Genomic DNA, 11,653 nt, shown 5'->3' with positions numbered 1-11,653 from the left:
CTCTTTCTGCACCCCACACCCCTTTATTCCTGATAATTATCAATCCACTCTCTTTCTTTGCCCCTGATTCTATTATATTTACCAGTTTATTCTGTTCCTCAGATTTTTAATTCACTTGATCTTCTTCCTCTTCTTAAATAATACCTTTCAGCATTTCATATAATGCTGGTTTGGTGGTGATGAACTCCTTTAACTTTTTCTTGTTTGTGAAGCTCTTTACCTGCCCTTCAATTCTGAATGATAACTTTACTGGATACAGTAATCTTGGTTGTAGTTTCTCGCTATTCATCACTTTGAATATTTCTTGCCACTCTCTCCTGGCCTGCATAGTTTCTGTTGAGAAATCAGCTGATAGTCGTATGGCTGCTCCCTTATAGGTAACCAACTGCTTTTCTCTTGCTGTTTGTAAAATCTTCTTTTTGTCTTTTGCCCTTGGCATTTTAATTATGTCTTGGAGTGTTCCTCTTTGGATTCCTCTTGTTTGGGGTTCTGTACGCTTCCTGTACTTGTAAGTCTATTACTTTCACCAGGTGGAGGAAGTTTTCTGATATTATTTCTTCAAGTATGTTTTCAGTATTTTGCACTCTCTCTTCTTCTGGCACTCCCATAATTCTAATGTTGGTACGCATGAAGTTGTCTCAGAGGCTCCTTACACTATCTTCAACTTCCTGGATTCTCTTTTCTTCTTGCTTCTCCAGAGGAGTGTCTTTTGGCTCTTTGACCTGATTCTTGTGTTCCTTCATTCTGCTGTTGGATCTCTGCATAATATTTTCCAATTTAGTCAGTTTATGTTTAATTTTTAGTTGGGTCTCATGAAATTTATTGGCCTTTTCTAGGATATTCTTGCATAACCTTAAAACCGTGGTTTTGAACTCTATATCCTCCATCTCTTTTGTTTGAGATCTATTTCCTTGTCTCGGCATTTTTGCTGCTTCCCAGAGTTGGTAGGATGGCTTTGTGTGTTTGGTGTCCTATATGGCCTAGTGCAGGGGTCTTCAAACTACGGCCCGCGGGACACATGCGGCCCTCAGAGGAGTCTGATCCGGCCCGCCAGGTTTTTTGGGCAGTGAGCGCAGCCGAGGTGTTACAGTAGGAATTAGTAGTTCATATAGTCCGGCCCTCCAGCTCTCTGAGGGACCGTGATCTGGCCCCCACTTTAAAAAGTTTGAGGACCCCTGGTGGGTCAGCCTCCTCAGTTACCTGAGTTAGGCACTCTTGGTGCTCCTTTTTGTGGACTGCGTGTACAACCTTGTTGTAGCTAAGTCTTTATTGTTGTTGGTATCCCTGGGAAGAATTGACCTTCAGGCCAATTGGATGTGGGTATCAGCTGTGTCTACTCTGGGATACCTTCTGTATTGGAGACAGCCTTATAGGATCAGACTTGCAAAATTGCAGAAGCCTCTGTGCTCAGCTTGGATAGGGTGGAGTTTCAAGGCTGAGCTGACAGTCTTAGCTTCTCATCAGCCTTGCCCTTGTGCGGGCGCCTGAGTTTCTGCCTTCTGTGGCTCCCCTGAGTTTCTGCCTGATCATCCCAGATTCCCTGTGCAAGAGCGTGGGTGCCCCAGAGCTCGCCTGGAATTGGGTTGGGTCTCTGTAGTCTGGAGCTTCTGACTCCTTCCACTACGGAGAGGCTGTGGCAACCTCTGCAATCAAACCTCTCTGCGTACTCACTGGCTCTTGCGACTATAGACTCTGCCTGCTGCGGCTCCTGGCTCCCCGGCCTCCCAGTCTCTGAATCTCTGGGTGCCTTTCTCTACAGTCCAGACTTCACCCGTATAAACCTGTGTCCATGGGGTTTCGGCCGGGTTGGGGTTCAGTACAGTAGGAAAGGGTTCAGTGCAATTGGGAATTCCTCCCTTCCCGCCAGCCAGGCATTCGGCCTCACTTCTCTCGTGAGTGTCTCCCTACCTCAGCACTTTGCGGCTCCAATCCAATCCGTGATTCTCTCTCCTTCTTTCTAGTTGTAGATTTCCCACTCCGCCAGCTTTTCTGTGTTTTTTGATGAAGTCTGTTCTGATTTTAGTTGTTTTTTAAATTGTTGTGTGAGGCATTAGCTTAGGTGCTTACCTAGGCCGCCATCTTGATTCCTCCTCTTCACTTGTTGATAGATATGTATTTGCTGTTCATAACTTTTATCTTTACATTTTCCTTCTTCCTCCTCTTCTTGAAGAATATCTTTCAGCATTTCATATAATATTGGTTTGGTGGTGAGGAACTCCTTTAACTTTTTCTTATCTGTGAAGCTCTTTATCTGCTTTTCAATTCTGAATAATAGCTTTGCTGGTAGAGTAATCTTGGTTGTAAGTTCTTGCTATTCATCACTTTGAAAATTTCTTGCCACTCCCGTTTGGCCTGAATAGTTTCTGTTGAGAAATCAGCTGACAATCATATGGTACTCCCTTTAAGTAACTAACTGTTTTCCTCTTGCTGCTTTTAATATTCTCTCTTTGTCTTTTACTTTTGGCATTTTAATTATGATGTGTCTTGGTGTGGTCCTCTTTGGATTCCTTTTGTTTGGGGTTCTCTGTGCTTCCTGGACTTGAAAATCTATTTCTTTCACCAGGTGGGGGAAGTTTTCTGTCATTATTTCTTCAAAAAGGCTTTCAGTGTCTTGCTCTCTGTCTTCTTCTGGCACCCTCATAATTTGGATGTTGGTATGCTTGAAGTTGTTCCAGAGGCTCCTTACACTATCTTCATATTTTTGGTTTCTTTTTTCTTTTTGCTTTTTCAGTTGAGTGTTTTTTGCTTTTTTGCATTTAAAATCTTTGACTTGATTCTTGCGACTTCCTAGTCTGTTGTTAGATCTCTGTATAATATATATATATATTTATTTCAGTCAGTGTATGTCTAATTTCTAGTTGGTCCTTTTTCATATTCTCAAGGGTCTCGCTAAATTTATTGGCCTTTTCTAGAAAATTCTTGAAAAAACCTTATAACAATGGTTTGGAGATCTATATCCAGTCATTTGCTTTCCTCCATTTTTTTCATTTGTGATCTGTTTTTTTGTCTCCGCATTTTGGCTGCTTCCCTGATTTGATAGAGTGGCTTTCTGTTCTAGGTGTCCTAGAAGGGCCCAGTGGCTCAGCCTCCCCAGTGAGGTGAAAACTCTTGGTGCATCCCTTTGTGGGATATATACACAGTCTTGTTGTAGTTAAGTCCTGATTGTTGTTGGTATCACTGGAAGGGATTGACTTCCAGGCCAATTGGCTGTGAGGATCAGCTGTGTCTAGGCTGGGAGAATTTATGTGCTGGAGGCACCTTTATGAGATAAGACTTGCAAAGGCCTCTGTGCTCAGTTTGGATGGAGCTGAGTCTCAAGGTGGAACAGATAGCATTGTTTTCCCATTAGTCCCACCCTAATAAGCCCCTGTGTCTCAGTGTCTCATGGTAATTGCTGCAAGCACCTCTGAGAGAAAGCCTCCCTTGAGTTCTGCTCACTGCCAGACAGTCCAGTTTCTCCCTAAATGAGTCCGGGTTCCCAGAATCTCATCCGAAATTGGAGTTCAGTGCCATCAGGAGCTTTTGTCTCCCTCCTGCTTGAGAAAGCCAGCTACATACTCAGTTGCCCGCCCTCTCTGGTGCATGCCTCAGGACCTCTGCTTCCTGTAGTTTCTCTGAGGTTCAGTATGCTTTTCTCTTTCCTGATAGTCCAGTTTCACCCTGTATGAGTCTGGGTCCCCAGAGTCTTGCCCGAAACTGGAGTTCAGCAAAGTTGAGAGCTTTTGTCTCCCTTCTGCTTGAGAAAGCCAGCCACACACTCAGTTGCCAGTCCTCTCGGCGCATCATCTCAGTACCTCTGCTTCTTGTAGCTCCTCTGAGTCTCAGTATGCTTTTCTCTTTCTTTCTAGTTGTAGAATTTCCACTCAGCGAGGCTTCCTGTGGATTATGTCCATTTTGTCTTTTACTTGTACTTTTGAAATTTTTGTGTGAGGCAGCAGTTTAGGTGTTTACTTATGCCACCATCTTGGTTTCTCCCTGTCGATATTTTAAGTGGATTTTTTTGCTGTTATTTTATATGAGTTTCTTATATATTTTAGATATTCCCTTATAGGAAGTATCAGCAAATATGTTGTCCAATTCAGTTGTCTTTCCATTTTGTTAATGACTTCTTTTGCTATACAAATACTTTTTAGTTTGATGTAGTCTAAATTGTTTATATTTTCTTTTGCTTCACTTGCCTAAGGAGATATATCAGAGAAATCATTGCTATGGGAAAGGTCCAAGTTTTTAACTGCTTATGTTTACTTCTCGAATTTGTATGGTTTTGAGTACATTTAACTCTTTAATTTATTGTATCTTTATTTTTGTGTTTGGTATAAGGGGGTTGTCTAATTTTTTTTGCACATATTTGTCTAATTTTCCCAACACTATTTTCTAAATAAACTATCCTTACTCCATTGTATGTTCTTGTCTTCTTTGTCAAATATTGACTATGAAGTGGGTTTATTTCTGGGCTCTATTCTGTTCCATTGATGTATGTGTCTATTTTTATGCCTGTTTCAAGCTATTATGATAGCCTTGCAGTATGGTTTGATATTAGGTAGCATGCTTTTTACAATTTTGCTCTTCTTTTCTAAGATTACTGTGGCTATTTGGGGTCTTTGGTGGTTCCATATAAACTTTTGGATTATTTGTGATAGTTCTGTGAAAAATGCCATTGGTATTTTGATAGGGGCTGCAATGAATCTATAAATTGCTTTGGGTAGTGTGGACATTTTAAGGATGCTAATTCTTTCTATCCATGAGCACGGTGCAGTAGAACCTCGGTTCTTGAACTTAATTTGAAATAATATAAATTTAATTAATACATTTCAGATCTCCAAATGATTCCCTATTTTAACCTTTCTTATATATATCACGTCTAATGAACTATTTAATCTATGAACAAATACTTCTTAAATTTATTGACCCACTCCCTAGTAGCCTTAAGTCACTTTCAGTACTCATGCCAGGAGTTTCTTTTAGGAGGTCACATGCAGCATCTTTGCTTTTTCATATATCACTGCCTCTGAAATGCTGTCACCAGCTAACTGCTTTCCATTTTTCTAAATCAAAACAGTTTTCTACCTCTTCAATTTTCTGTGATCATTGTTTTATGAGCATTTTTATAACCTTAGCAACATCAACATTCTTTTAAAAAAATATTTTTTATTGATTTTTTTACAGAGAGGAAGGGAGAGGGAAAGAAAGCTAGAAACATCAACCAGCTGCCTCCTCCACATCCACCAGTGGATATGTGCCCTCAACTAATGTACATGCCCATGACCGGAATCGAATCCAGGACCCCTCAGTCTGCAGGACTACGCTCCATCCACTGAGCCAAACCGGTTTCGGCTCAACATTCTTTTTTTTTTTTTTAATTTATTTTATTGATTTTTTACAGAGAGAAAGGGAGAGTGATAGAGAGTTAGAAACATCTATGAGAGAGAAGCATGGATTAGCAGCCTCCTGCACACCCCCTACTGGGGATGTGCCTGCAACCAAGGTACATGCCCTTGACCGAAATCGAACCTGGGACCTTTGAGTCCCCAGACTGATGCTCTATCCAGTGAGACAAACAGGCTAGGGTGCAACATCAACATTTTTGATGGCCTCTTTATGTTTTAAAATGGTGATAACCATCCATTTCTCCTGCCACAGAAGCAAAAAACATGAAAATATTCCCAGACAACACTTTCACAAGATATTACAAGATGTTAACAACTCCAGCTTTAGTGGTAAACTGACTCATACTTGCACATTCTCTCCTTTGTTTGTTGCCTGGGAGGCTTTTTGTTTATTCCTAGGTATCTTAGTTTTTTTTTGGTGTGATGGTAAATGGGATTGCTTTTATAGTCTCTGTTTCTGTAACTTCAATCTTGGTGTATAGAAAGAACATAGATTTCTAGGCATTAATTTTTGTATCCTGCTACATTGCCTAATTCATTTATTAAATCTATTAGTTTTTTGATGGAGTCTTTTTTTTTAATGTACAATATCATGTCATCTGCAAATAAGGACGGCTCTACTACTTCTTTTCCAATTTGGATGCCTTTTATTTCTTTTTCTTGTCTAATTGCAATGGTTAATATTTCCAGTACTATGTCAAACAGGAGTGGTGAGAGTGGGCATCTTTGTCTTGTTCCTATTCTTAGGGGAAATGGTTTTAGTTTTTGCTCATTGAGTATGATGTTGGCTGTGGGTTTATCATATATAGCTTTTATTATGTTGAGGTATGATCCTTCTATTCCCACCTTGTTGAGAGTTTTTATCAAGAAAGGATGTTGGATTTTGTTAAATGCTTTTTTGCATCAATTGATATGACTGTGATTTTTATTCTAATTTGTTTATGTGATGTATCACGTTTATTGATTTGTGGATATTGTACCATCCTTGCATTCCTGGAAAGAATCCTAGTTGGTCATGGTGTATGATCTTTCTGATGTGCTGCTGGAGCCAATTTGCTAGAATTTTGTTGAGGATTTTGGCATCTATTTTCATGAGGGATATTGGCCTGTAATTCTCTTTCATTGTATTGTCTTTATCTGGTTTTGGTATGAGGGTGATGCTGGCTTCAAAGAAGGAGCTTGGAAGTGTTCCTTCCTCTTGAATTTTTTGGAATAGTTTGAGGAAGATAGGGTTTAGTTCATTTTTGAATGTTTGCTAAAACTTTCCTATGAAGTCATCTGGCCCTGGGCTTTTGTTTGCTGGAAGCTTTTTGATGACTGCTTCAATTTCTTCCATAGTTATCAGCCTATGCGATTTTTAGATTCTTCCTGATTGAGTTTTGGAAGGTTATATTTTTCTAGGAATATGTCCATTTCCTCCAGGTTGTCCAGTTTGTTGGAATAGAGTTGTTCATAGTATTTTTCAACAATACTTTGTATTTCGGTGGGGTCTGTTGTTATTTCAACTCTTTCATTTCTGTTTTTGTTTATTTGGGTCCTCTTTCTTTGTTTCTTGGTGAGTCTGGCTAGAGGTTCATCAGTCTTATTTATCCTTTGAAAGAACCAATTATTGATTTCATTTATCTTTTGTATTGTTTCTTTTGGTTTCTATGTTGTTTATCTCCACTCTGATATTTATTATTTCTTTCCTTCTGCTTACACTGAGTTTTCTTGTTGTTCTTTTTCTAACTTTTTGAGTTGTAGGGTTAGGTAATTTGATACTTTTTTTTTTTGCAGTAGGCAATTAGATCTCTGAACTTCCCTCTCCAGACTGCTTTCGCTGTGTCCCATAGATTTGGGTTGTAGTATTTTCATTGTCATTTGTTGCTATGATGTTTTTTATTTCTTCCTTTATCTCTCTTATGTCCCAGTCATTGTTTAATAGCATGCTGTTTAGTCTCCATGTATTTGATTTCTTTGGATTGTTTTTATTATAGTTGATTTTTAGTTTTATGCAACTGTAATCTGAGAAGATGCTTGATATGATTTCTATCTTCTTGCATTTGAAAAGACTTTGCCTATGTCCCAACATACGATCTATCTTTGAAAATGATCCATGTGCACTTGGGAAGAATGTATATTCTGTGGCTTTGGGGTGAAATGTTCTGAAGATGTCAATTAATTAAATCTGGTCTAGTGAATCATTTAGGATTGATGTTTCTTTGCTGATTTTTTGTTTATATGAGTTGTCCAATGGTGATAGTGAGATATTAAAGTCTCCTACTATGGTTGTATTGCTGTCAATCTCTACCTTGATATCCTCCATATGTTTTTTTTTTTTTTTAATGTATTTTGGTGCTCCTGTATTGGGTGCATATATGTCTACCAGAGTTATTTCTTCTTGTTGGGTTGCTCCCTTTAGTATTATGAGGTGGCCTTCCTTATTTGTTGTTATGTCCCTCACTTTGAGATCTAATTTTCCAGATATAAGTATTGGTACCCCAGCTTTTATTTCATTTCCATTCGCTTGCAAAACCTTCTTCTATCTCTTCACCCTCAGTCTGTGTGCATCTTTTTTTTGTGTGTGAGGTGGGTTTCTAGTAGACAGAAGATATATGGGTCTTGTTTTCTCATCCAATCTGATACCCTATGTCTTTTGATTGGGGCATTTAATCCATTTACATTTAAAGTTATTATTAATAGGTACTTATCTGTCGCCATTTTTATTCTATACCCCTGTGTTTCTTCTTCATTTCCAATTTGTTTTCTTTCTTTTTTTCTTCTTTCTTTCTTTTTAAAATTTTATTTATTTATTTATTTATTTATTTATTTATTTTTTACAGTAGATCCTTAAGCATTTCTTGCATTGCTGGTTTGGTGGTGATAAATTCCCTTAGTCCTTTTTTTGTCTGTAAAGCTCCTGATTTCAATTTTGATTGATAGCCTTGCTGGGTACAGTATTCTTGAATTCAGACCCTTCCTTTGCATTACTGCATATTTCATTCCATTCCCTTCTGGCCTGATGAGTTTCTGTTGAGAAATCAGTTGCTAGTCTGATGGGGGTTCCTTTATATGTAACTTTCTGTCTCTCTCTGGCCACTTTTAAGTTTCTTACTTTGTCGTTGGTGTTTGCCAATTTAATTATAATGTGCCTTGGTGTAAGTCTTTTGGGTTCATTTTGCTTGGTACTCTGCGAGCTTCTTGGATTTGTGTTGGTTTTGTTTTCCCTATATCGAGAAAGTTTTCTGTCATTATTTCTTTGAAAAGACTTTCTATTTTTCCTCAGTTTCCTTTCCTTCTGTAACCTTTATTATATGGATGTTTTTTTGTTTTCTGTTGTCCCAAAGTTCCCTTAGGCTCTCCTCCTGCCTTTTTTTTTTTTTTTTTTTTTTTTTTTTCTAGAATCTACTCTACTTGGGTATTTTTTTCCATCTCGTCTTCTAGCTCACAGATGCAGCCTTCTGCTGCTTCTAGTTTATTTTGATGCTTTCTATTGAGTTCTTTATAGCAGAGATGCCATTTTTCATTTCTTCTTGGTTCTTCATTTTCTCTTGGTTCTTACTCAATAAAAAGTAAGGGTTAGAGTTAGGGTTAGGGTTAGGATTAGGCTTCACTCTGGTCAGTTCCCAAATTTGTTTTTTCATGTGGAACTGTGTAGGGCCTGACATTTCCAACTGTCTACTGATGGGAAGCATGTCCATTCTTTGACATTTTCAGTAGTTTGTGTTCAATATCTATAGGGACTAGAAGATAAAGATGAAAATTATATTTTCCCTAATTGAATGTGCTTTAAAATATCCCTAAATGGAAATAAAGAAGGTTTTTGATTCCTTATATTGATATTTGAATAGAATATATATGCCATTCATATAAAAAACTTTGAATTTTCTTGGAATTTAGGAATCTAAAGATTACTCTGTTTTATGGAATTTGTGTTACATCAAGCTGTTTGAGAGTAAAAAAAATAGTTTGGTAGAATAACCAGTTTTGTTCTCTCATTAATTATGTGGTACTTATTATTTTTTCCTTCTCTTTCAGGCAAAAATAGACATCTTATTAGTTGGAGAAGCCACTGTTCAATACCTGTCTGATATTGTACAGAAATTGTTTTCAAATATAGCAAAAGTTACCATAACCATTAGTGATGTGAGGAAGGCAGCAGCACTTCTGAAAGAGTGCATATTCAACATGGTTTTCCTGAAGATGACTTTACCAACTGCCAAGGAGCTGGAAGCTGTAAAATTAATTAGGTAAATTCCCCAAACCTTGATTCTATACATTTAGAATAGTTTTTATTAATACCTATTTCTAGCCTGGCTGGTGTGGCTCAGTTGATTGTGTCATCCCAGGAAATAGGAGGTCATGGTTCAATTTCTGGTGAGGGTATATGCCAAGGTTGTGGGATCGATCAGCAGTAGGGGGAGTGTAGGAGGCATCCAATCAATGTTTTTCTTCCCCCCTCTCCCTTCCTCACTCTAGGATCAATAAAAACATGTGAAAAAAACAACAATGCATGTATTTCTATAAAAGTCCATAAAATGATACTATTTCTAATTTAATTTTTAAGACGAAGGATATTTTTGTAAAAGAATATACATACTTTTTTTTTAAAATATATATTTTATTGATTTTGTACAGAGAGGAAGAGAGAGAGATAGAGAGTTAGAAACATCGATGAGAGAGAGTCATCGACCAGCTGCCTCTTGCACACCCCCTACTGGGGATATGCCCGCAACCAAGGTACATGCCCTTGACCGGAATCGAACCCAGGTCCCTTCAGTCCCCAAGCCGACGCTCTATCCATTGAGCCAAACCGGTCTCGGCAGAATATACATACTTTTTACAAAATATGTATTTTTATTGATTTCAGATAGGAAGAGAGAGGGAGAAAAAGAAACATCAATGATGAGAGAGAATCATTGGTTGTCTGCTTCCTGCACACCTCACACTAGGGATTAAGCCCACAACCTTGGCATGTGTCCTTGACCAGAATTGAACCCAGGATCCTTCAGTCTACAGGCTGATGCTTTATCCATTGAGCCAAACTGGCTAGGGTTATACATGTTGTTTTTATTTTATTTGACATACTATTATAAAAATGTTCATTTTAACTTAAAAAGTAATAGGTGTGGCCCTGACCAGTTTGCTTTGTGATTAGAGGGTCAGCCCATGGACTGAAGGGTTTGATTCCCAGTCAAGGGCACATACCTTGGTTGAAGGTTTGTTCCCAGGCCCCAGTTGGGGAGTATGTGGGAGGCAACCAGTTGATGTGTCTCTCTCACCTTAGTGTTTCTTTCTTTCTCAGTTCCTCTCCCTTCCCTTTCACTCTTTCTGAAAAATCAATGGAAGCTGTCAAATTAATTAGGTAAATATTGTTGGTGAGGATTAAAAAAATTCAAAAGTAATAGGTTTGGATGAAAATGTAAGAATTAATTATTCATAGAAATTTATTTGGTGCCAAAACCAGTTTGGCTCAATGGATAGAGCGTCGGCTTGGGGACTGAAAGGTCCTGGGTTCGATTCCGGTCAAGGGCATGTACTTGGTTGCGGTCATATCCCCAGTGGGGGGTGTGCAAGAGGCAGCTGATTGATGACTCTCTCTCATCGATGTTTCTAACTCTCTATCTCTCTCCCTTCCTCTCTGAACAAAATCAATAAAAAATACATTAAAAAAATAAATTTATTTGGTATATAATCCTCACTTTAATTGCATTAAAATGGCAAATCTTTTCAGAATTTATAAATCGTAATTGCAGATATTGAAGCAGGTGAACACTTAGCTTCATGGCATGTTGGCTATGGACTGAAGATGTTTCTCTTAAAAGATATCCTAATGTGAAAGAGCCCTGAAGCTCTCTGGATCTACTGAGTCCAGATCAATACCACCTGTAATATTCTTATAGTTTCATATAAGTTCCGCTTCTGTTTGAGCTCTTGCACTCTCAAGGTTTGGAGTCTAGTGGTGTGAGAGTTAGGGTCTTCCTTGCCTGACTTTCTAGGATTTTGAGCTATTTAGGATGATTTAAAACAGGGTTAAGTCAGAAAAAATTTGCTCATCTTTTATATGAAAACTTGATAGAAAAGGTATAATTGTAGATAATATTCAAATATATAAGGACTTTTCAGAATTATAGGATAGGCCTTTCTAGGCTAAAGGACTGAGTTCAGAAACAATATTGTGATCTCTGAATCAAAAGGAGGAGCAAAAAAGAATTTTGGAATGACAAAAAGCCAAAGACACTGAGTTACTTGTTAAAGAGAAAGAGACTGACATTACTCCTGGAATT

The 11,653-nt window shown here is 38.1% G+C and overlaps 1 protein-coding gene across 1 annotated transcript in view; it reads left to right on the top strand.

Moving 5' to 3' along the window:
* The first annotated feature begins 9,410 nt into the window (after positions 1-9,410).
* Positions 9,411-11,653, top strand: part of SOHLH2 (spermatogenesis and oogenesis specific basic helix-loop-helix 2) — a 62,385-nt gene continuing 60,142 nt past the window's right edge. The window contains exon 1 of the mRNA XM_084879578.1: positions 9,411-9,616. Within this exon, the coding sequence (XP_084735704.1) occupies positions 9,555-9,616 (62 nt within the window). The 5' untranslated portion in view covers positions 9,411-9,554. The remainder of the gene's footprint in view (positions 9,617-11,653) is intronic.

Source organism: Pipistrellus hanaki (assembly GCF_964339955.1).
Source record: "Pipistrellus hanaki genome assembly, chromosome: 3".
Taxonomy (NCBI): domain Eukaryota; kingdom Metazoa; phylum Chordata; class Mammalia; order Chiroptera; family Vespertilionidae; genus Pipistrellus; species Pipistrellus hanaki.
The sequence above is the reverse complement of the archived record's forward strand: the minus strand, read 5'-3'. Positions and strand labels throughout refer to the sequence as shown.